At 40.5% G+C, this 26,605-nt stretch overlaps 1 protein-coding gene across 15 annotated transcripts in view; it reads right to left on the bottom strand.

The window, feature by feature from the left end:
- Positions 1-233: 233 nt before the first annotated feature.
- Dync1i2 (dynein cytoplasmic 1 intermediate chain 2) overlaps positions 234-26,605 on the bottom strand; it is a 51,162-nt gene continuing 24,790 nt past the window's right edge. For 7 of the 15 annotated variants that reach the window (XM_006234346.5, XM_039104115.2, XM_006234344.5 and 4 more), the window contains 11 exons: positions 19,543-19,638; positions 19,024-19,186; positions 18,835-18,934; positions 18,222-18,347; positions 16,627-16,773; positions 16,140-16,253; positions 15,696-15,829; positions 14,146-14,290; positions 4,692-4,832; positions 2,597-2,722; positions 247-897 (listed from right to left, as the gene is read on the bottom strand). In XM_006234346.5, the coding sequence (XP_006234408.1) occupies positions 784-897; positions 2,597-2,722; positions 4,692-4,832; positions 14,146-14,290; positions 15,696-15,829; positions 16,140-16,253; positions 16,627-16,773; positions 18,222-18,347; positions 18,835-18,934; positions 19,024-19,186; positions 19,543-19,638 (1,406 nt within the window). In that variant the 3' untranslated portion in view covers positions 247-783. Of the gene's footprint in view, positions 898-2,596; positions 2,723-4,691; positions 4,833-14,145; positions 14,291-15,695; positions 15,830-16,139; positions 16,254-16,626; positions 16,774-18,221; positions 18,348-18,834; positions 18,935-19,023; positions 19,187-19,542; positions 19,639-26,605 lie in introns of all 15 variants that reach the window. The other 8 variants (XM_063283006.1, XM_063283007.1, XM_063283000.1 and 5 more) reach the window with 2 other exon arrangements.

Raw genomic sequence — 26,605 nt, 5'->3', positions numbered from 1 at the left:
GTGAGCATTTACTCTTTAGAACAGGTAACAGAGCCAGGCAGAAGCTAACCTAAGAGAACATATCCACTGACAAATTATCCCATACGAGTTTGCAATGCCCGGGAGAACAGCATTATCCCTATATGATGTGTATTTAAGGCTGCACAGGATTAAGGTGGCTGCTTGCATCAGGAACTTTAAAAAAGTAACAAAAATTTATAAGAGAAAAATTCAAATTTCAAAACATAAAAATGAAAATTTGAAAAGTTAGCACATATTTGTTTTTATTTATAGATAACTACCATGAACTATAGAGAAGGAAAACGGCATCAACATGAAACTTAAAACAGGTAGGCGAATGCATGCTGGCACTAAGAACAATGTTCCTACTCACTCAGGGCAGTGAGGACATAACTGACAAGGACCCATGTACTGTATTGCATAATAAGGGACTGTGGCTCTTTAGAAATATGCAGAACTCACTTAGTCTGTGCTTTAGAAATAATTATATATAGTAGTACAAGTTCAAAAGAATCCAAAAGAATAATTAACAATATACACCCATGTGTTAGAATTCAGAAAAGGCTGCATTCTGTAAAGTTGTCAGCTGTATTAAAAATGACACCAATCCAAAGCAAAGGGAATAGAATATAAAAGGGCTCGGTAAGCTTTGCTTCCTGTATTAAACCCAGTCTATCCATGGAGTTTTCTTTTAATTCTCGTTTAATCAGAAGCATGCAAATAGTTTAGGATCTACTTCATCCTCTTTGCCAGACTCGATAAGGCTACGGCCACCCTCCAGGCCTAGGCAGGAATCCGGGTAGCCGCTTCCTCCTCTGCATCAGCTCGGCTTGCGTTAATCTCTGCGAGTGTTCGGCCAAATCTTGCCCATTCATCATTTCGGGGAACAGCGATCTGCTGTTAAAAGAAAGACAATGTTTGCTGAGCAATGAAATAAAAATTCATCTTATCTACTATTACTGTTTTCAAATAATTTTTTCCATTAAAAAGTAATAATTGACCTAAAGGGTCTTTCCATAATTACAGAGGCTATAATAATGATTTACAACATTTCAAAACAAAAGGTGTTTGTAAAACATGTCGTGGCAGCCTCAGAAATGAATCTGTTGTTACCACCAGTGCAAGGATACAACAAGGATGCTGTGTAGACAGACTTCCTGGATCCTCTCTGAGTCTTGCTGAGGGAGAGAGACGCATTCAAAACTTTTAATTGTATTTTCTGCACCACTATTAGTATGAAATAGTTCTTTTATTTTTTCTTTTCTGAGACAGGATCTCTCTGTGTAGAATGCCTGTAATTCATGACCCTCACACATCAGCCTTTTGAACAGAGGGTGTGTTTGGAACATAAAGTACTCGTTCTTGACTCTAACCCCTTGGTTAGAAGTTATATTGCTATTCAGCACAGTGTTGAGTAAAGAGCAAACAAGAAAAAGAAGTTTATGGTGCTTTGGCCTCCAAGAGTCAACCCAGATGTCCCTACAGCTGTTCTTGTGTTCTACAGACTGACCCTGCCGTGACAGGACACAGGTCTTCCAATGTGGCCAGAGAACAAATCTGCTTCTCAATATACAAGATCTAATAGGTAGTTACCAGCCAAGTGTGACAATTTACATTAAGTTAATTAAAATTAACTAAAAAAAAAAAAATCACAGTTGAGTTTGACTAACCATAGCTTTTGAATAAGGGTGTGGCTAACAACCACCCATCAGTCAGTGCAGACTCAAAACATCTGCATGCATTGTCCAACTGGTTGCTCTAAATGATAATCTCTCTCCCCCAAGATCTGATTGCTATAGCCACAAAGTATCAGAACAGGATGGGGAATAACCATGTAGAAAAAGTCCAGAAGGATCTAGTCAGGACCAAACAGGAAGAACTGAGCTCTGCTCCCTGTGTCGTTGGGTGCTGTGTCCAGTCAAGCAGAGTGACAAGAGAGCCCAACTCATCCTGCTCAACTCCATCTCATGCCTTTGCACCCAGGCTGAGGTCTCAAGATTTGTTTTTCTCACAGGTACTAAAGAACTATGGAAGGGATGGAGAACGACTCAGTGCTAAGAGCACTGGCAGCTCTTGCAGAGGACCTGGTTTCAGCTCTCAGCACTCACATGGTGAATCATAACAGCTTGTAAGCCCAGTTGCAGACATCCACCAGCTGCTGCCCGCATGCACGAATGCACACACATATACTCAGGCACATTAACTATTCTCGGAGAAAAAGCTAGCCGAAGATGTTATCTTTGATTTCTACTATCTAGTTCACACAAATCTATGAACACACAATAAACTTTTATCTCAGTATCAATTCTGTAAAACTCCAAGTCTGCTTTGTGATCCCACATTTCCTTGTCTGAAGAATTCCTAGCAACACAGGAATCTAGAAGCATGGTACTGTCATACGCTGTTACATCTGTAGCATGAGAGCACAGGATGCCCACTTAGAGAGATGGCCTCACAAGCTGCTTCTGTGGTGGAATGCACACAACCATGCAGTTCATACAATTCACGAGCTACACTGCTAGACTCAGCTACCACAACCCCTTCACAGCTCTGCCACTAAGAAAATGTGTCAAAACTATAGCAGCAAGCCCCATACCTCGCCCACATCATATATGACAATCTGTCCTTCAGAATCACCCACGGCGATCTCTCTTCCCGAGTGGGTCCATCTCACACGGTTAAGGGCAGGGTTGCCCTCCACAGAAATGCTGGCAGTCGGCACCTAAGTCATTTAACACAGCATAGTTAAAAGTCTCATCAGCTTCCGAACATGTAAACGACAACACTTCTCCAATCTGTGTTTCTAAAAAGAGATGAGACAAGATAGAGAATTTTCCCACCTTCCTCTCTGTTCAGATTTATTATAACGACATTACCGTCACCCCTTGAAGATGAGCTGGGAAAATATGAAGTACTTAGCTAAGAAATTCTTACATGGCTGTATGCATTTCCATAGTAAAGGGTTTTTATGTTTACTTCTTTAAGGAGTCAAACTGTTTTAAAACATTATTAAAACTCATTTTAAAAAGAAAATATTTCCAGTGCCATCAAACCAGATCACAGTTCAGTCTTAAAGGAGAGGAATTACTTTTGCAGTTGTACCTTCCTCAGCTAAAACCAGTTAAATCGACAGACAGCAGCTCCTAGAAAGAGTCCACACTGTTGGGACAAAGTTTTCCCACGCCCCTGCTCCAGGGAAGGCTCCGAGGAGACAGTGCCCACGCAGGGGTGGGGGCTCTGGCGTCTGACTGCACATCCGCTACACTCAGTAACACTCACTGAGGCACACAAAAAAGCATGATTAAACTTACAAGTTTTGAAATATGACCAATGTAGTCCCTATGGTGACATCAGTCAATCCTAAGCTATTATCCCAGAGGCATTATAATCAAACTATTAAGAGAAAGATCTTCAACTAATTATGGTCATAAATTTTGGTAGAAAAATCCAAACTAAGAAAGTAAACTTGGACAGGGCATGGTGGTGCATGCCTTTAATCCCCACACTGGGCTTGGGGGTGGGTGGGGTTGTTGGGCAGAAGCAGGGGGATGACCTCTGTGAGTTCAAAGCCAGCCTAGCCCATAGATTGCATTCTAGAACTATGTAGTCAGCTTGCCAGATAAACAAACACATACATACGTACGTACGTACGTACATACATACATACATACATACATACATACATTCATACATAAATAAATGAACAAATTAGTGAATGGTAGGTAATAATAGTATTGAAATTCTTGCATTTCCAACATATCTCTCCCTTTCTCATCTTTGTAGAACTAAGTACTTGACTTCCAAGGATCTGGAGAGATGGCCCCAGGGAGCTGGAGGGCACCAGTGACTCTCCCACAAGCACTACTAACAATTGTTATGAGCATCACATCTGCTAACCAGAGGCAATACGGGACCTAAAAACACTTCAGGTCTCTTTAAACTAGCTAAGGATAACTCACGGACACAGTTAAATGCATTGCCAAATGTGGTAAAGCAATTAAGAAATGTGATAGTTTCTATATTAGTAATACTAGTATTTATGATGCTGGGATCTATACCTAGGGTCTTGTACATGCTAAGCAAATATTCTCCCTCTGAGTTACATGCTCAGACCTTGGGTTTCTGAGGCAGGGTCTTGCCATGTAGGTAGCCTCTAACTCACTGACACTCTTGCCTCTGCCTCCCAAGTCTTGGGGTTAACCTGCGTGTGCCATCATGCTCGGCTCCATATTCATTTTATAGTTAATGTCACTGATCTCAATCCTTCATGGAGAAAGGCCATCGAAATACATTGGCTTTCTTTCACACATGTCAGTCTAAGGCTAGCATCTGTGGATGTACACAATCCTGCCAAGGCTGACAGGGAACTCAGAATGAAGGTTAACTTACTCTGACAATGACGAGGCTCTGTTTCCTAGACTAAGAAAGAAAGCACAGTCTACGCCCCATGGAGGCTGTGCCTGGACAGGAGGCCGAGGCTGCTTCCCAGCAGCCAGGCTGCCCGGTGTTCACAGCAGCGCCGTCTCCTCCTGCAGCTCGGCATAGCATGCTGTTTGTTACGGAGGGACAGAGCTTACTTGGTTTCTTTGTGATGAAGCTACAATCACAGAGCACTTTTACATTCCTTGGGATAAAAGAAATTTCACAAATTATTCAATAAATCTCCGATTTTCTGTCATTTCCCAGCTCACCTCTGTGTCATTGTTGAGATTCCATAGATCCAGTCTCCCCATGCCATCCACACAGGCAAACAGGGCTGGGTGGGTGGGTGACCACATAACATCATAGACATAGTCTGAATTATCTTCAAATGAGTACAAAGGCTTGTTATTCTGAAAAGGAAAAGTTAATTTTTAGCACAGTCAGCATAGGAGACGCACAGAAATCCTTCCCCACTCGTCCCCGACACACGCCAGAGATCCTAAGGCAGTCTGACACCAGCTCAGCCTAGACTGTCTCCCTCTCTCACTGCGAACTAAGTACTGGGTAGCACCTTCCTCTTAACCAGTAGCAGTGATGCTACCTTTGAGAAAGGAATAAAATAAGCCTCAGAACACATGTCAGTGAACAGTCCCTGAACAACGACAGCAGAGGCACCGGTCTTCTTGAATCGCCTGGAAATCTCCCTATGGAAGCAGGTAAAGCAACTAGAGAGCCAAAGCAAAGTCTCACAGTGTCTCCAGCAAAAATGAGAGACGTCAGCGGTAAGCCGGGCGAGCCAGGCTCTGCAGGTTGTAAGACCCAGAGTGTCAGCATCTGTGTGAGAAGAGACTGACGGCCACAGTGCACGCAGACGCTCGCTTGGCACTGTGATGTGGAGCAGTCTGAGAACAGCAGAAACCAGAGGAGTTCCGCATCTCTCCATGTACACTGAGCGCTATAGGTCTCCTGCTCTCGTCTGGGTCTCACACACTCTAAGCTGGCAGACTTGAGTGCGGGAGCAGCTGGAAGGTGGAGGACAACCCGTGGGAGGCGGCTCTTGATCTACCATGTGGGTCTCGGGCTTGAACTCAGGTCGTCGGTCTTGGTGGAAAACACCTTTACCTGTTAAGCCATCTATCTTACCAGCCCGATTTTAGAAAAAAGGTATGATAGTTAATGTCAATATCATGGTTATTGCAGTAGCCCATAATGCTTAACTAAAAACAAAACATAAAAACAAAACCTAATACCCCCTGCAAATTAACAAAAAATTAAAAAACAAAAACAAAAAAACTAAGCCAAACAGAGACAAGGGTAGTTCTTTTCTTTCAAAGTCACTGTTAAGAGAATAGCGACACAGACCGCCTCCCCCGAAAGGTGTTTACAATCACCCGTGAGCTTTGTAAAGCCACCCCAGAGGGTAACTCACTCGTATTTCCGGCACACTAATGATTCTAAAAGCTTTGACTACTGTGACAGTACTTTAGACACCCCATTTCCAGGCAGTTTTTTTTTGTTTTTTTTTTCCTTAGTTCTTTTTTTCAGAGCTGGGGACCGAACCCAGGGCCTTGCGCTTCCTAGGCAAGCGCTCTACCACTGAGCTAAATCCCCAACCCCTACAGGCAGTTTTAAGGTCTATCACTGAAAACCTAAAACAAAGTTGCTAACAGTCATATTCCTATATTCAATCAGAATGTGGTGCTGGGGACTGGGGAGCGGCTCAGAGGCATAGCACTTGCCTAGCATTCTGGAGGCACTAGAGTTAGTGTCCACGCTGGAGGGAACAAAAATGTGATGGTCTACATGCTGGGCATAGCTCCATGGTAGAACAACTGCCCGGCATGTGCTAGACTCTGAGTTCAAGCCAAGTCCTGCAAAAATGGGCAAAGTCATGAACATTTCACAAAATGGGCAATAATGTCATGAAGGCTGCTTAATCACCACGCTGCACATGAAAACACCTGGCAATGTCACTTCACCCACTGGAAGGTTAAAAGGGAAAACACCAGAAACTCTAAGTAGGGACAAGGTGCAGAGCAAGCAGACCCACACATACCCTCCTCGTGCATCAGGAACTGGCAGACTCTTTTGGAATTGCCAGGTGCTATCTCTTCAAGCTGGACACCTACACATGTCCTCTGACCACGCCAGTCCATGCTAAGTGTGTGCTCACTCAGAACTGACTGCTCATGGCCACCAAAGGACAACTATGACCTGGCACCATGGGCTACTCCTGTAATCCCAGTATCTGGAATGATCGTAAGTTTGAGGGCGGCCTGGGCTTCACAGCAAGACACAAAAAACTAAAGGGAGAGAAAGACAGTATCTTCTCCAAGTGAAACTGAAGTCACCCACACTTTGTCAGCAGAATAGACACATGAACTGTTTTATTTCCATGGCCGGAGAATGACCTGGAACTACACTCGGGTGCATGAGACTCACAGTAACAAAGGTCAGCAAGCCAGAATGAGTACATACTCCTTCTTATAAACCACGAGTTATTTAAAAAGCAATATGAAAATTAATTAAAACATTTAAAATGAAAAGAAGATTGTTAACTATCTCAGGAAATGGTTAGATCAAATATTTAATCTAGTCAGTGGATATGACTGCTATGTAGCGTGGATAAAATATTACAATTTTTTATTTTAAAAACTGATTTTTCAAGAATAAGTTTCTCTGTGTAGCCCTGGCTGTCCTGGAACTTTCTCTGTAGACCAGGCTGGGAAACTCAGAATCTGCCTGCCTCTGCCTCCCGAGTGCTGGGATTAAAGGTGTGTGCTACCACCCCCCTAGCTGAAAAGATCACAATTTTTAAAATTATGTAAAAGGAAGCAAAATGTCTTTCGATTTAAAATGTGACTATTTTAAAACTTTTCTCTAACCTAACTGGAAAAAACACATAGTTATCTAAGGATTAGCCAGAGTTTTACCCCACTGAGAAAATATACATATTTAACATCAAATAATGTTTCATAGTGCAGTAATTTAATATATAATACTACAAATTAAAATCCCAAGTAGGACATTTTAACTATCTTTTTAAAGTGCTGTCTTCCTTTACTTTGAAGAGCACTTCTGCCTAAATGGCACTGAGGCAGCAGGGAGCGCTGGGGAGGGATGGGACCCAGCCTGCTGTTTCAGTCCAGCCAGCAACCAGCTTTAGGCTTTCAGACAACTCACTCATTCTCTTTAAGCCTGTTTCCTTGTATATAAAACAAAGGCTTCAAATTGGTGGTTGCGAAGCTTGACCGTTCGTTGGGGCCACCTTAAAAAAACTTTCAGTATAGTGTTGTGAGGGTCTCTCTCATGAGGTCTGATTTCAATAGTCTGGGTATCAGGAAGAACTTAAAAGTCTAAAAGGCTGCTTCACAGATGACCAAGAACGAGAACCTCTAACCCATATAATGCATAATAGATTGGGCTCTTACTCTTACAAACAACCTGCAAAAACATTTGCCAAAAAGAAATCAAGGGGTTGGGGATTTGGCTCAGTGGTAGAGCGCTTGCCTAGCAAGCGCAAGGCCCTGGGTTCGGTCCCCAGCTCCAAAAAAAAAAAAAAAAAAGAAATCAAGACGAAGGGCTTCTGTGAAGAACAGCTAGCATTTGAATAGACAGAACAACCATTTGGTTCTGCTGTAGCAATGAGCACTGCGTGGCCAAGGGACAGACCATGCTGTTCTTTCTAAGCTCAAGGTATGCACTGGGTGGAATGCTACCCTAAAATTCATGTCTGTCTAGTACTTGTAAACGTAACCAAGTTGCACAGGTTATAGTGATCAGGTTGGCTACAGCTGCTATGACCTGCATTCTTAAACAGTGAGAATGTGGATGCAGAGACCTAACGAAGCAAATGGGTTCAGAACGTCACATGCTCATGACAAAGGCAGGGACTGCAGCGAACACAGCTGAGGCCAAAGAACAGTAAGGATTCCTGCCACTCCCTAGGTGCTAGGAGACAAGCATGGAACACTTTCTCAGACTCCCGATGCTAAGCAGCCACCTAAGCTGACAACTTCCTGTCATTTCAAGCCGCTCTGTGAGAAGCTGCTACAGCACCAACACTAACCTGATACAGACAGTTGTCTGCAAAGCTGGGCGAACTGGGACGTTCTAGACTAATAACAAGAGTCTCCACAGTCAAGACACCAGGATTCACAGGGAACTAGAAATAACTATGCCCTCAATCTGGATGATAAGAGAAATAAACAAGTTTCCCTGAAAAGAAATTCCAGGGCTGGAGAAGGCGCAGGGGTTAAGAGCATGTACTGCCCTTGCCGAGGACAATACCCTTCCTACACCAGGGATCCCATGCTTCTGCACACATACCCACAAGTAAACACACACACACACTCTCTCTCCTCACACACACACATGCGCTCTCTCTCTCTCACACACACATACACACTCTCTCTCTCACACACACTCATACACACACATTCTCTCTCTCTCACACACACACACATACTCTCTCTCTCACACACACACTCTCTCTCACACACACTCATACACACACATTCTCTCACACACACACACATACTCTCTCTCACACACACTCTCTCACACACACACTCATACATTCTCTCTCTTACACATACACTCTCATACACACACATTCTCTCTCACACACACACTCTCTCACACACACACTCATACACACACATTCTCTTTCTCTCACACACACACATACTCTCTCTCACACACACTCTCTCACACACACACTCTCATATACATTCTCTCTCTTACACACACACTCTCATACACACACATTCTCTCTCACACACACACTCTCTCACACACACACTCTCATATACACACATTCTCTCTCTCTCTCACACAAACACACTCTCTCTTACACACACTCTCTCACACACACTCTCTCACACACACACTCTCATATACACACATTCTCTCTCTCTCACACACACATACTCTCTCTCTTACACACACTCTCTCACACACATACTCTCTTATACACACACACACACATACACACACACACACACACACACACACAAATCATCCCAAGGTCAGGAATAACTTCCCATATTACCTGATTAAGACAATCTTTGCAGAGTGTATTAGTGAGAACGAGTCTTACAAGGCAAATGAAGACAGCACCACTTCAGCACCGCCCAGGAGAGAGGGAGTCACACACAACAGATTGAGAATCAACTACCCCATGGCACGGCTATCTTTACTTGAAGATGAATGAATCAAGCTATCTTAGCTTGATGCCACTGAATATTCAAATGATAAAACTCCTTTTGTTCTAATTCCTTGCTCACCAAGCAATCTTCTGATTATAATTTGGCTTCCCATGTGGGTAGTCTACAGAGAAACAATGAGCTGGTCAGGCCAGCAGGACTATCTGGGCCCTTCTGGCAGTTAAGTTTCTGACTATAAATTAATAAATTGACATTCTCCAATGTACCAGTGTCTTAGGAGCCTGTTAGTTACATTCAGCATTCCCCCATCTAATCAATTCCAGTAGCTGACAAAATTGAGTTTCTAAATATGCAAAGGAGGCGAGACACTGGCCGTAGCAACTACTGCGTAGTGCCCCCAGGTGGAACTGGGCCTGCAGCACCAGCCTGCCTTCCCTCAGACCTTCCCTCCGTTTCAAATCGAGTTTTCATTTTAACTTGTCTACTATGCGAACATTTCTCTCTTTTTTTTTTTTTTTGAGACAACATTCTCTGTGTGGCCCTGGCTGCCCCAGAATTCACTCTGTAGGCCAGACTGGCTTTGAACTCACAGAGACCTCCCTTCTCTGCCTCCAGAGTCCTGATTAAAAGACGTACACCATCATCCAGGGAGCATTTCTTTCTCTAACCAACCCTGTTTAATGCTATAGATGCTTGAACTAAGCAGGCACACTACCAGATTAAAGATGGCCACTGAAACATTGCACTGTGAAAATTTTAAGTTGCAAGTGGATTACACAAAACCTAAAAATGACTCTACAGAATGTCCCTATTAACAATGCTGACCCTGCCACCTCGTAGTGAAAACGGTTGTGAAACCAGAATATACACTGCACACAGTAAGACGCCATCGCCTAGCAATGCTTCAGACTAGACCTAGGACAGTCTGGTGAGATGTGCCGGGACCATCAGCTGATGACCGGTTAGACCTCAAATCCTGATCTTCCAGCTACCCTGAAGAAACTGTCACTACTCATGCATTCTCCCTGCTGTTTCCAGACTCACGGATCTGCTTCTACGGTTTAGTGTCCTGAGATTTCAACTGTCTTCTAACTATTACAGAAGCAGCTTGTTGATGCTCACTAATGTGAAAGGGCTAGGCATGGCGGCTCACATCTTTAATGCCAGTGCCGGGAGGGAGAAGCCAGCAGAGCTCTCTGAGTCTGAGGACGGCTTGGTCTGGCTGCTGAGTTCCAGGACTGTCAGGGCTACCTTGTTTCAAAATCAAAACAAAGCAGCAATAACACCAAGTTCAGCAATACGGGGACAGTCATCATTTACTTCTGTGTTTCTGACACTGCGAATAGCTTAAGTCAGAAAGTACCCAGAGCAGTCTGTGAACTGGAACCATGAGGCTGGGATTAGAGAGCTTCACACTCGTGACTGTTTTAGGGTACGTGTGAGTGCATGTGAGCAGTGCCAGACTGCAGTCTCCGCACCCCACTCTTACAAAACTCACACAGACAGTAAGCGGAAGATGTCTCATTCAGATCTTAACAAACACAGAGATATGGCAGCATCCAATGACTCATTCTTCCAGTTAATAGGGGTTCAGCTCCTAAGGCAGGAGAGCACTTAAAAAGGAGAGGTGGAGAAACAAGGCCTATTCACATGTCTGTTAAATGTATAAATGTGAGCAAGTGTTTTACAAGCTTCAAACGGGGACCTGAGGAGATGGTTGTGTAATTTAGAGTACAGGCTGCTTTGGTAGAGGACCTAGGTTTAATTGCCAGTATTCATATGGTGGCTCAAAACCATTTGTAACTTTAGTTCCAGGGGGTCTGGTGTCCTCTTCTGGCCTCTGAGAGCACTGGGCCTGTATGTAGTCCACAGACATCCATACAGACAAAACACTCACACATGTAAAATAAATAAAGCTAAAAAAATTAAAAATAAAAGCTTCAATAGAATTGGAATAATATTGTTAACACAATTTTAAGACGTTGTCTGGTTATTGATTAGCATTCATTATCAATGAGTACGTATACTACTCATTATTCAGCACAAGCAGGACCTCAATCTAATTACTTAAAAGGTAGATACATAGCAACAACTAAACTAGGAGGCAGAAGTTCAAGTCTGAATCAGTTGACTCTGAGTGCACAGTGTGGCCATAGATAGAAATTCACCTAGCAGATGTGGCTGCTTGACCATTGCAGAACGGAACTGTTCGCTGAAGGATAAACTAACAGATAGTAATTCTTAGTCTTTACTTTTCTTCCTGAGCTGGGATTGAACCCAGGACCTCATACACAGTAGACAAGAGTACTATCACTAAACTATATAAAAACAACATAGGCCAAGACAATTATGTTAATATTTTAGGGGGTTCTTGGTCATATATGATATAAAAATATATTATTCTATACTGGCTCATCCTTTGGCCACCAGGAAGGGTGTTGGCAGGGAGAGATATGTATCATATTTGAGAGTAAATAAAAGAAATAACCAAACTTAATTAGAGAGAAAAAGAGAGATGCCTTCCTATCATTCTTACCCAAATCTCTTTGGGAACAGGAAGATGGCTGTGTGGACAGAGGTGCCGAGCACAGGCCTGATGATCCGAATTCTACCCTCTATCTGGTAAGTAGCAGAAGAAATTAACCCTGGAGTTGTCCTGAGACTTGTACTTGTGCACTTTGGCACAAGCACAGCTGCATTCACACACATACACAATATATATATCACATACAAATACAAATAAATAAAACCAACTTCTATGTTGAAGCAGAGAAACTAAAATATGAGCCATTAATGAAGTGTCACCTAGAAGCCATCGGTCTGCTCTCACAGGCGAGCTCACTCTCCAGGAGACAAGGCAGGCTCTTCATTTTCACATCCTGCCAATGTATACTCAAATTTAAAGGACGCTGGCAAACTGAAAATCTGATATTTAAAAATCAACCACTCAGTCAGTCACCAAATAGCCAAAATAGGAAAGAAGCTGGCCAAGAATGTGTCAAAAATACAATGTCTCTCTTGACACCAACAGGGCTAGTGCATGAGAAAGTACACCCAGAAATCTTACAACTTGTCTGGATCTTTGAAGCCTGTGTGGAAATGGTAGATTTTATCTTTGTAATTCTGTGTCTTGCCTTGTTTACTAGCAGAGTGTATATTTTCCCATATATAAGTTGTAGATCACGCTTGTCTTGCTCATGGCTACGAGACTCTTCTCTACCTGTTCTCTACTGTAAGATCCAAGGATGGATGAGAAGACTAATTAGATGCGCTTATGTGCTGGACAGTGTGTTAGCCACTTCCTAGAGAGCTCCTTCATAGACTTAAGTGCTATTTTTGTGTCTGTTAATGTCAAAGCTGAAATGCTCAATTTTAGAGGGCAAGCTCTGCAAGGCTGTTTTCTGAACCATTCTATGTTAGGCGGAGAGTGGGGCCCAAGACAGGACAAGAGTGAACAGCGAGTGTACTCTGGATGCTGAGGCCAGAACGTAGTAAGCACACAACCAGGAGCTCACTATAGCAGACAGCATCTCTTTTTTTTTTTTTTTTTTTTTTTGGTTCTTTTTTTCGGAGCTGGGGACCGAACCCAGGGCCTTGTGCTTCCTAGGTAAGCGCTCTACCACTGAGCTAAATCCCCAGCCCCGCAGACAGCATCTCTTAAGATGCTAGATACTAGATTTTCTAAAAGATCTTCAAGAACCACAGCACGTCTCTAAACTTTGTTCCATGGTGAAGGAGTCAAAAAGTCAACATTAAGATAAAGAAGATTGACAAGAAAAATCAGGTTTTCAACACAGCTCACATAGACTAGGATACACTGAATGTGCAGTTTTACTAGCAACTTACGGTTGTGCAGAAGGGCCTGAAAGCAAGCAAGTTAAAATTAAATATAAATAAGGCCAAGCAAAATGACAGAGTCTATCACATGCTCCCTAAGCTCTGTCTTTGAGACTGTCACTGGCCAAGCCAAGCTACACTCACTGGAATTACTGGAGGAACAGGAAACACAAACAGGAAACACTTTCATCATTAAGTACCTATTTCAAAGTAACCAGTTTACTAAGCTTCAATAAACAAAGTTAGTTATACTACACTAAAAAATCAAACACACATGTACCTTCACAATGATTTAATGACTCAAGTTTATTGTGTAGTCTCATTGTATAGGACTTCCTGCAAATGGTTTCTGTCTTCTATTTCTCATCACCTCTATGAACCACTGCAGTCCTGAATTAAGTCTCTTAGCTCTCCACAGAGCAAATGAATGGCTTTTGTGTGGAGCTGGATGAAATTATATGAGGGAGTATAGGGAATACCAGGGCCTTCTCCCCAACACAATTCAGAGTAAACAGATCTTTGCTTGAGAAGCCTGAAGTGGGAGGAAGCCTATTCTTCAACTGTTTGTGGGGCCATCATATTTGTTACACTGGGTCCTACTGACTGGGAAACAACTCCAATCTGGCTAAGACCTAAGCCAAGTCTTTCCCTGCAGTATTAGAGCACCACCTTGTGTCAGGAAACTGACCAAATGAGCAGAATGTTGTGTTTCAGGTACCTTAGTTGTCCAAAGTTTTACTGTCCAGTCAAAAGACGAAGTGACGAACAGATGTGAGAAGTCTACTGCGCCAACAGCTGCGTGACAGTGGATTCCCGTGATGGGTCCCTGGTGTCCCTCAAACATCTCACTGATTCCGGCTTTGCTATTTCATAAAAGCCAACATGTTAGGGACCTCTCTTAGAAGTACATCATATACTAATTTCTTAACATTTTTACTTATTCACTTTTAAGACAAATCTATGTAGCCTGAGCTGCTCTGGAACATACTATGTAGGCTGGACGAGCTTCAAAACTCGGCCTCCAAAGTATTGAGATATAATGCCTGCAACATCACACCCAGCCAATATTATCATTTATACAGCAGATCTTGACTTAATTTCAAACACAATTCTATGTTCATAGTTCAACAACCTAACTTATGCCAAATGCCACTCTGTTCAGATGTGGTAAAATTACTAATATAGCAGGGGCATTTTACAGCCATAAACACCATGCTGTCGACAAGAGAACTCAAAAGACCATATTCTTCAGTGGTTAAAAAAGGTCACAGAATTGTGTGTAGGGATGCTGTGTGGGCATGCTGTGCGGGGATGCTGTGCAGGGATGCTGTGCGGGGATGCTGTGTAGGGATGCTGTGCGGGGATGCTGTGTGGGGATGCTGTGTAGGGATGCTGTGTAGGGATGCTGTGTAAGGATGCTGTGTAGGGATGCTGTGTGGGGATGCTGTGTGGGGATGCTGTGTAGGGATGCTGTGTGGGGATGCTGTGTGGGGATGCTGTGTAGGGATGCTGTGTGGGGATGCTGTATAGGGATGCAGTGCAGGGATGCTGTATAAGGATGCAGTGCAGGGATGCTGTATAAGGATGCTGTATAAGGATGTAGTACAGGGATGCTGTATAAGGATGCAGTGTAGGAATGCTGTGTAAAGAAGCTGTATAAGGATGCTGTGTAGGGATGCTGTGTAGGGATGCTGTGTGGGGATGCTGTGTGGGGATGCTGTATAAGGATACAGTGTAGGAAACAATCTGGACTAATTTAAATCAAAAGCTTTGAAATGAAGGCAATCTGTACTGGAAATAAGGTCCAGATGTCAATGTTTTCAAAGGACAGCTAGACAATTTCAAAACAGACAGAACAGTAGGAGAACTATTAGTCAGTTTAACATATGTAGTGACATTGCTATACCATTATCAGTAGGCTCAGACTAAAATTCAAAGTTTGAATGAACCTAACAGAATCACATTCATAAGCCTGAAGGCCAATACGTACTGCATACGCACTGCATTTCTAATTACTGAACACACCTCCTACCAGTAACTTTTGTGAGCATGTGCACACAGATCCCTACAACATACTGCAACCCACACAATCAAAGGACACATGAATCCAAACTACTACAGTTTTAAAAAAATTAACTCAAGTTTTTGGTACCCAAATTTAATGTCCCAAGTCTAGGAGAGGATTCTACTTAAAATAAGGAACAAGTTGTTTCAATGAGATGACTCAAAGGAAAATTTTAAACAACGGCAAATTCTTACTAGGTTTACCTGCCATGGCGGCATGCTGTATACACAGAACCTTCTTCACTGCCCACAACAAAGTTGTTGACGTCTCCAACAGGGAAAGACATAGATGTTACAGCTACTGCCTTTGACTGTTTATGAACCAACTCCATGCTATCCTACATTGAAAAAAATGAGAAAATTAATTTGTAGAGCTTTAATTTCAAATCTTATTAAAAAGCTTCTAGTTTTAACTAGTTTGTATGCTATTGTTTTAACATACTAGTAATATAAACCTACCTCAGTTAAATTAAAAAGCTTTGATAAGATATATATTTAAATTATCAACACACTTAGGTTTATATTCTGTGCAATAGTATAAAACTAGCTTATGATAAAATGCACACTAGGGTACACACACACGCACACACACACACAATTAAAAACTAATATTTCCTTCAGAATTTCATGTTCCTAAGTTTAACCTACCTGTGGATGGGAAAGCATGTCTAAGCTCCAGGAGCAAATTTTTCCATCAGTAGAGATGCTAATCAGATTATGAGCATTTTGTGTTCCAACAACATTTACACAGTAGACAGGGTGCTAAAGGCATAAAAGTTTTCAGAGGTTATTTACAAACAAACAACAACAAAACTCAGAAAAAAAATCAGTCTAACTAGAGGCGCTCCATTTCACATCCAGATAGCTCTGTAAGGTGACAGCTTATGTTTGTTGCTCTTGGGAGGTGAGCCTAGGATCTTGAACATGGCTGGGGCAGTATCCCATCACTGACTTAGCTTTAACGTGACGTTTGTTGCTATTCTGTTGATTAGTAAGATGCTGTCTTAGAAAACAGATGACTCCGTGATATATGCACCTTGCACATACAAGGAAGCATGCTGGGAAGTCACTTTCCTGGGACGCCATAATTGGTGGTGAAGGCAAGCAGCAGTGTAGGAGATGACCAGTTACTTACTGTGTGTGCAGCAGCTGACAGTGGTGTTCTCTGGACGGGGGTTCTTTTATTGCTACGGTTATCCCAAAGCACAATTTGGCCTGAGTATGTACCTCCAACAACAAGATTTGGATGAAATTTTGCAAATGTAGCAGACATTACAGCTGACTGCAAAAAGTAGAATTTTTGTATTTAAGATTTAAGTGAGAAAAGTCTGGTGAATTAGAAAAACAAATCAGTCTGAAATATTTCCCTCTCTTTCAGCAGTGTCCCTATATGAGCAGATATCATCCATGATATGCCTGTGAGGGCTGACATAGACTTCATCTCTCTCCTACACATGTAATTAGGCACATACTTCTCCAGCCCAGAAAGCCATGTGATGCATCTATCCAATGTCCACCATTCATTTAACAGGACATTATATATATATCATATCCCAGAGACACATTGGGTAAAATATGGAGGTTCCTGTTGATCTCCTCGATGGCATAAACCATTGCCAGAACAATCTGGTAGTTTTTTAAATTTAACCTGCACAGAAGATACAAAAATATTTAGGGTTGCTATGGTTTGAATGTCAAATAGCTTCATATCTGGATGCTCTGTCTTCAGTTGACTTTATTAATGAAGCATGTAGGACTTTCAAGAAGTTTAGCTTCATTAGAGGAATTGGGTCATTGGGCATTCCTTTCTATTCTCTTGTTTCCTGAGTGAAAAATACAATGTCACCAACTAACTTCTTGCCCTTTCATTGTTATTTCTCTCCCTGCTGTCAAATCTTACCTAAAATGATAACCAGTATCTCTCTGGAAGTGTAAGCCAAAATAAACTCCTTTTTCTTAAAAAAAAAAAAAAAAAAAATTTCCCTCTCTACTGCTTAAGGTATTAGAAGTTTTAAAAGTAATCCATGCTATTTTAATATTATAAGAAAAAAATTATAATAGTTTTTGTTCAAAAGTCAAATGTGATCTTTATATGTTTACATGATTATCAAACAAAATAAAACTCGCTTCGATAATTACAGTTTTTGAAGCACAGCTGGCCTGTGACTCACCTCTGACAGTAATATGACAGTAAAGAATATATTAGCCTTGATTTGAAGTGTTTATTTTGAATTATGACACTATTAAGATTTTAACTTATCCTAACTTTTGCTAAATCCACTTAAAAAATCTACATCTGCTTCCTACTTCAACCACATGTTTTTACTTAAAATTCTTTAGTTGCAATTCTTCAGGCCATGTCTCAGAGATTCAGGGGGGCTGCTGTCTAATTACATTCAGCAGTAAGTCCCACTTCCTGTGCGAAAGACGTATTCCAGAAGATTCCATCTATATGGTCAGTCACGGTAACAGAAAGTCACGACTGCAAAGGACTTTAGGTGTGATTAAACACTGTAGGAGAGATGTTAGGAAAGCTGAAAAAGGCAGATCATGCTGAACTGAGAGGGCTCAGCTCTGTGTGTGACAGCTGTTTGCAAATATGGAGTGGTTTAGTAAATGCCAATCCCATGAAATCATGTTGATGGGGAAAGAAAAAAGGCACTTGTCTGAATTTATGAATGAATACTTAACCGTGGGAAGACAGCTGAATGACGATGATGACGATCTTACCTGGCAGTGGAACACGTACTCTGGGGTAGTTTTCTTGTACTTCATATTCCATACGAGGGCCACACCATCAGGCTCATGAGGAGCCTCTTCATTGTTATTATAGGAAGCCACAAGTAATTCTGGATACTGCTCACAAGAATCAAGAAGGGAAAAAAAGTATGAATAATAAGAACTGTTTATGTTCTTTTTTTTTTTTTTTGGTTCTTTTTTTTTGGAGCTGGGGACCGAACCCACTGTTTATGTTCTTAACTGTCTATCAGGTTGTTCTAAAAATCATCTTCATAGTCATACTCACCGGATGTTAATCTAATTTTAAATTAGCACAGTTTAACATTTAAAATGTTTAATTTTTACATCAAGTGTTTAGTGGACAATTAAATTAGCAAAATTGGGTTTGAACATTGTCTTTAAATCCAAATCTAAAAGCAGTTCAAATTTTTCCTTCCAAGGTCCGCAAGTAAACATAGCAATGGCAATGGAGATCCACCACTCAGTATTGCTTATTTAATATGACATACACTGACTTAATTACAAGAAGTCCCGCAGCCAAAATAAAACTATATGCTAATTAAATTAAGAAGTAAGTTGTAACAACCTCATTTCTATACTTTACCTGGGATGACCAATCCAAGCAACTAACAACTCGATGCTTTGACCAACGCTCATCAAAAAACTGTCGATTTAATGACAGCTTAGCACCTGCTTGAATCTCCCTACAGAAGAAGACAGTTATAATGTGTCATTCTTAATATTGACATACTTTAAGACTGCAGAAACTATGATCTTAGGAATTAAACATTACCCTTCTTTGTCTTCCAAATCTCTCCCACTGTAGTCAAAGAAGATGTTAATCTGCTCAGAGAGGGCTCTTTCTACAATTCTTGTAGAATGGTCAAAGAAACTTAAAAATTCTTCTGAGTGTAAAATTTGTTGCTTTTCTTCTTCAGTTAGTTCATGAGGGGGAGCTGGAAAAAAAACATTTTGTTTTTGTTTTTGTTTTTGTTTTTTTTTTTTTTTTTGGAGCTGGGGACCGAACCCAGGGCCTTGCACTTCCTAGGTAAGCGCTCTACCACTGAGCTAAATCCCCAGCCCCTTGTTTTTGTTTTTAAAGTATGATTTAGGTCAATTAAATCCTGTCAACTCACTATTATAATATGGTTTAAGAAATGCCACATATTCTTTTGAAATAAAACTCACCTCTTTGACTTAGAGCACTTTATTCTACTTTAACTCATCAACAATAAAACAAGTTTTAAAAGGAAGCAGCAAAACAAAATATAAAACCAAAAAAAAAAAAAAAACCGTAAATATATTAAGATACCTTTGCTATCATTCTCTTCGTCTTTTTTTAAAATTTTCTCTTCTTCAGGTTCAACAGGAGGCTTAGGAGCTGCTACGTCATCTTCCTCCTCCTCATCTGAACAACAAACAGACTTGTTAATACAGACAGCTGCTGACTGGCTCTAAGGCAGGATCTCAGGGGCATCACTGCTCCCTCAAGGTGAAGCACTTGTAAAGACGGCAACAAATAATGGGAATTTTACCAGCACCAACTTCAAGAATGAAACGGAAACTTTAAGATACCTGTGGTACCTCACCAAGAGTTATCCTATTCGGTAACCGTGTAAAGCATATATAAGATATAAATAGGATGAACCCTTCATGGAAGTCTGACCTTACATGCATTACTACTCTAGACAGAACAACATGTGACTCCTACATAGTTCTTAGAGCATGCTGACACATTAATGCGGCAGAATGAAGAAAATCAAATGTCTACAACAGCCCACAGAGCGGGTGCTTACTTGTGCTCTGAAGCCATCAGTGTCTGACGGGTCTTCCTGGGACATAACGATGCTTACATTAACTCTCAGGTTGCTATTTGAGAGGCAGATTTTAAAGATAATAGCTTTGAGATCACATTTTCTATTCTGTCATTTTAAATGCGAGTCTCATTATCTATCACTGTGTGATGTGGCAATAAGCACTTAAAACAGTTTTCTTTAATTTTAATAAAAATAAATGAATTTATACAATGTTTATAAGACTTTTAAAAATTATCAAATCTCATGAATCCCCAAACTAGTATATAACTTGAAATAATTTATTTAAAAATGTTATAGGATATATACATACATATATACATACATATATACATATATATGTATGTGTATATATATATATATATATATATATATATATATATATATATATATGTTATATAACTCGGCCTACCATCTCCTTGCTACAAACCAAGGTAGAATTCATAAAAAGAAAAAAAAGCATGTATTTTTCCTGTCCACGCACATCTTAGCTGTGTATCAGAGAATGGCAGCAGGCATCTGCAACAGAGTACATCTCCAGTAATGAAAGCCTATTCAGTCAGGGGACTTTCCTTGTCTGTTATAGTCGTTTCCTTGACCCATGTACAAAATGATCTAAAACACACACACATACAACCTACACAAAAGGTCAAGGATGGGAACCAGCTGCCAAGCCACGGTCCCAGCAGTCAGGCCAGCTGACTAGATAGCAGCAACCAGATGGCACTGCTGGGATTGTGTCTTTCTGCTGCAAGGTGGCAAGGGGATGGCATAGCATTCTTCCGCTTGACTGCTTCCAATCCTGTGTCTCTCCCCAATGGTGAGCCTGTGCAATTACCCACACTCCAGGAGGCTACAGAGAAGCCTTTACCCTGCAAACAAAATGCAGCTTGTAGGCCACACCAGCTGCCAAACCACACACAGTGTTAGATTTAGAGAGGTAAGAAAATCTTTCCAACTCTATAGTATAAGCAATAAAAATATAACTGTACCTGTGCACAGAAAGCTTTAAATGACACTGTATAACGCACACAATGATACAACCTCCAACTTAATCAGAATGATAATGACGTATGCCAATCCTACATTACTTGAAATTGAGCGATTTTTACGTCTGACAAGTTTACAGAACTGGGATAAATGGCACGAGTGATTTCAATATATGCTCATACTTTTGAACCAAATGGTGAAGGTTAAAATTTTTCCTTTCAAGGGCCTCAATCAGCCACAAAGGAAAACAGTAATCACTGTCTTTTCAGCCAGCCCAGCCGCATTTGTCAGCCCTTTCCCCGTCAATGCAGCCAGAGCAATCAACCTGCCAAACATCCAGAATGGAAAAACAATCTGAAAATACAGGGTATAATGCACCTGCCAGTGAAAATGGCCATTTCAAGAAAAGCTAGTGATCTCAGTGACCCTGCTGAGGAGGCGGTGGCGCAAAGGGGAAAGAACACGTAAGAGAATTCTTAGTGATCGCCACTCTCTTGCGCACTGACACTTCCTTACAAAGCATGCCAATTACAGCTTTTGTGCTACTTAAAAAAATGAAAGCTCTTTTTGGGCAAAATAATCACATAGAGAAACAGAAAGACACTACTCCTTCTTAGATGAATTCTCATACACAAAGGATTATTAATCTGAAAACAGTATGCCTGATGGTGACTCTATCTTGTACTGTTCCAACATTAGAATGCAACTCTGCCACAGGATAATCTGCAGGGATACTGAAATGAAATAATTTAATTACGTTTACTTATAAGCTGACTTCTAGAATAATTTAATAAGAGTGTTGCTCTCATAGCACTGTGGGTTTCTTTCTCCTTTCTCTTCTTTTTGCGTTTAATATGAGGAAAAAAATGTACCTCAGTTTTTCCTAATACTATTGGCTTTCCTAATCAATTCTATTAACTACCAGGTTCACTGTATGTAATTCTAAAACTAGGGATGTACAAGTCACCCTGGAAAAGTCCTTCTCAAGCATGGTGACTTATAAATTACAGACTCCAGCCCATATCGTCCCCTCCCTCTCCTCGGTTGTACTACACCACTCCTAAGTACCATTCCCAAAGATGGGTGTCAAATTCCTGCTGTAATGCATATAGTCAGCATATTTTAGTGCTAAGTGACTGCCTAATGTGCATATTTAACAGGAAAGATCTCGTTTACAGACATTCTTTTCTTCTGAAACATTAATGTGGATAAAGTGTGTCAGCCACTGATCTGTGTGTGTCTGTTACACATTTGCAAAGACAGGTGGATGGTCAGAAGCGAGTCTTTAAACACACCCCTTTGATTTCATTTTAGAGTCAATGAACAGATAGCCTTTTCTACAATGATTAAACATGGGCTTAAAAACTATAACTAGTATTTAAACCAAGTTTCAGAAAGGTCATTTAAGTAATTTTCCAAGTATATAAAAGCAAACATTAGGCTGCTCTAAAGAAATTCTACAAAAATAGACTATTTTTGCTTTAAAGGATATTTTAAGTAATTACCTACTATATATATACACACACATAGTAGATACATATGTACATGTACATGTATATACATGTATATGTGTGTGTGAATATGTATATATACCTTATACACACATATACCTATACTATACACACATACACACATATATAGTATGTTATTTACTACACACACACACACACACACACACACACACAGTAGAAGAATGGTCCTCTGAATCAGTATGTCCTTCTTAATAACTCTTACAACCCCAGGACCACTAATATGGCCCTGAATCCAACAGCACAGTTGTGAAGATTGCCTCAGATGCTCCCTTTACATGGTGAGCTCTAAGAGACTCAAAGCTGGAAGACTGCCATCCACAGCGCTTTACTGATGAATACTCATTACTGCGTGCTCAGTGGTTAACTCCAAGCTTTCCCTGAGAGATAAGCTAAGCTTACAGCTGAGCAGTACAGACTGCAGAGAGGTAGCAGTCACTTTAAAACGGCACATCTCTTGTCAATGCATGTGAAAACCAGCTTTAATGAACCACTGAATTTTTACTTCAAGTTAAACAACACCAAAATTGTGATGCATTTTGGTGAGAATAAGAACTGTTCTGTAAGTTAAGCTGCACCTACAGCAAAGAGTGAAATTCCAATTGCTAGAACAATTAGCAGAGTGGTGGGTTAATCAGTTAAATCATCCGTGAAGTGGGTGGCTTCTGTTCAACTGAAGAAAGATGTCTTCTGAACGGGTTCTCTTATTTACACGCCATTCATACTTAAGAAGCCATAAAGTTCACTTTTGACTAATGCTACAATAGCTGTGTTTAAAGAGTAATATGCAAGATCTTAGAAAGTCCATAAAAAACACACACTGCCACTTATAGATCACGTATGATTTTCAGCATATAAATCCCATCTCTAGTGCACTGCTGTTCAGGAAATATAAATACTGGCAACCAGTCAGGAAATAACTTATGGAGGAAAGTCCACAATGTGGATCTTGGAGACCAAAGACAGGATCAGGGTTGGCAGCAAAAGTATCTTTACTCATTAAGCCATCTTGCTCATGCCCTGTGAATCCATTTTCTTCTACCTTTTTAAATATTAATTTATTTATTTTATGTGTATGAGTGCTCTATGTGGATGTATATCTGAGGCAGAAGAGGACATCAGATCCTATTACAGATGGTTGTGAGCCACCATGTGGTTGCTGGGAATTGAACTCAAGACCTGTGAAGAGCAGCCAGTGCTCTTAACCACTAAACCATCTCTCCAGCCCTGAATCTATCTTCTTATACTTTCAAATCAAATGGATATTTAAGACAGCCTCCAATGGGACAAAGTTGTATCAGTATATTGATAAGATTCATTCCTTTTTTAGTTCTGGTTTTTTATATCTTGAATAGAATCAGTTATATTTGTTTAATAATTTTTATTTCCAACATGGGAAACAGCTGACATTTTAATCATGAGTATTTTGCATTTAGATATAATGTTGGGGGGATAAGAAAAGAATAAGTAGAAGGCATATACCATCTACTTTAACATGGAATTTTGTCTCAACATTGTCTTTTTTTAATCTTTATTTTATGTGTATGACTGTTTTGCCTGCATGCATGTCTGCTCACCATATATGTGCAGTACATACAGAGGCCAGAAGAGTGTGTTGGCTCCTGCTGGGACTGGAGTTACCGACAGCTGTGCTCACGTGATAGCTGGAGTGCTAGAGGAGCAACCAGGGCTCTTAATCACCAATCTCTCCAGCCACCTCAGCACATCTTTAAATAGAAAAACTAGATTTTATTTTGGCTATATCGGTATCATTAGTAATCTAGTTATCTTTAATCTTATTAAATATAATTTTTAGGGGTATAGTTTTATTCTGATTTAAACCCTTTAGTTCAAAATAAAGAATAAATGACATAATTTCACTTCTACCTACATTCTCACATATTAAAGGTTAAAACTAATTTGTTAAATACACTATTTTGGAGCCTATTTTTAAAACTTCATTTTAGAGCCAGGCAGTGGTGAAGCACGCCTTTGATCCCATTACTCAGGAGGCAGGGGCAGGTTGATCTCTGAGTTTGAGGCTAGCCTGGTCTACAGATCAAATTCCAGGACAGCCAAAGCTACATAGGGAAATCCTACCTAAAAAACAAAAACTAACAAAAAAACCCCAAAAAACAAACAAACAAAAAACCCAAACCACGAAATACACTTCATTTTAGATAAAGCTAATAGTATGTTATTTACTAGAAGGCCCACAGATTTGGTACAAGTGGGAAGTGTGGATTGAAGATAGTAACATTATACAACAAAAGATTACAAGTTGTTTACATATAACAGTCTTCTGTACATTACAAATGCTAGTCAACGTTAGTATCTGGTTCATTAAACTAATAAGTGGTCGATCAGAAATCTTTCCACATCCAAAGTGGAATGACGCAAGGAAACGGTTAAGAACTGAGTGGCAGGCCGCTCTGCTTATAACCCTGGTTTCTCCCACTGCAGACTTAGGTCATCAGCTAACTTCCCCGGGCCAGCTTCCAAAGATGTAAGTAAGCTAGTTAGGTTAAAGAGCCCGGAGGATTTCTTCCTACTTTAAATAAATATCTTTAATAATTAAAAAAAATATATATATATAACAAAATCTACATTAAAGAGGTGGATAAGAAAAAAATGCTATTTTCAAGAGCTAAAACTTGTAAAAGGTGAAGGCAGAAGTGAGGAAGAGGAGTGTGCCTGTGGGCGTGGTCCTTGCCTGCTGCAAGCTGTTTACCTGCAGGGAAGGGAATTGACTGTGGTCACAGGGCCTTAGTCAATCTCACTCACAGTAGGAGCTGAAAGGCAGGGAAGCACCTTGGTTCAGAAACAGTACCACCAGAGTGCACTTGCCAGCAAGAGCATGGCCAGAAACAGAGGAAAACAAAGTGAAATGGAGCTGCCTTTTAAAAGGGTTAGTGTTGATAGGGAAGTGAAATCATTTAAATAAGAGGAAATTGGTAAGACTGAAGACCGGTTTTCACTCACTTTACTCCTGCTCTGACTACACTGCCTTCTGAATTCGAGCTTACAGTCTAGGTGTGTGACTTCAGGGATTTTGTTTTGTTTTTATGGTGAATTTTTTCTCTCTCAGATAATTACAATTTACAACAACTGCAGTGCTGGGGCTTGAACCCAATGTTTCATGAACGTGGGGCAAACATGCTACCACAACGCTCCTATTTGTAACTGTTAAATGGTAACCATCCTGGCTGGTTGGAGGAGCGCCAGTTAAAGTAATGAATGTAGTTAAGCACAAAGTGTTTTCATTATAAAAATCTTATTTTTTTTCTTCTTGTCTCTAAAACTTCTACATGAAGTTAACTGTAATGACATTTAAAAAAAATTATCTTATTTTTGTAAGTACTTGCAAAGGCTAAAAAGGCTTCATGGTATGAGTGCTTCTCATTCTTCTCCAAGCTTTAACTAAGACAGCAGACACTCTAAACGCAATGAACACTGGCTAGACTGTAAATAAACAAACATGGACTTCTGTAAAATGAACCTCTAAATCTAGTCTCCACAGGGAATCTTGAAAAGGACTGTGGAGCAGACAACCCTCTGGAATGGGCTATGTTTACCCACCTTGCCACTTGCATTTCTGTCAATGAAGAAGAATTCTATTTGCTCTATTATCAGTGAGCAGGCTTAGGTGCCCACTCATTATTCAGAGATCACCACGGAAATGACCTACTCTGGTGCAGACAACCAATATGCTGTCTAAACCACACTCCCCTTTTGAAGAGTAGCTAAACCACAGTTGTAAACCAATAAACTTGGCACCTATAGTCAATATTTTTAAAAGGAGATATAGTGGAAAAAGAGATGGCATTGTTTTATAAAATTTTATTATCTATCTATAGTTGCATTAGAATGTTATAAAAAATTAAAACTAGTTAGTATAGGCTACTATCATAAATACACACAGTTTGGTGTTTCGTGGCAACATGAGAGACAAAGTACAACTTAGATCAGTTAGACTTGGTTTGGAATAGTTACTACCAGATAAGCCTTGAGAGTCACCTCTTCTTTTAGCTTCTTTGTCTGG

The sequence above is a fragment of the Rattus norvegicus genome, chromosome 3, assembly GCF_036323735.1.
Source record: "Rattus norvegicus strain BN/NHsdMcwi chromosome 3, GRCr8, whole genome shotgun sequence".
In the NCBI taxonomy this organism is placed as follows: Eukaryota; Metazoa; Chordata; class Mammalia; order Rodentia; family Muridae; genus Rattus; species Rattus norvegicus.
This window is presented reverse-complemented; position numbering and strand designations above follow the sequence as displayed.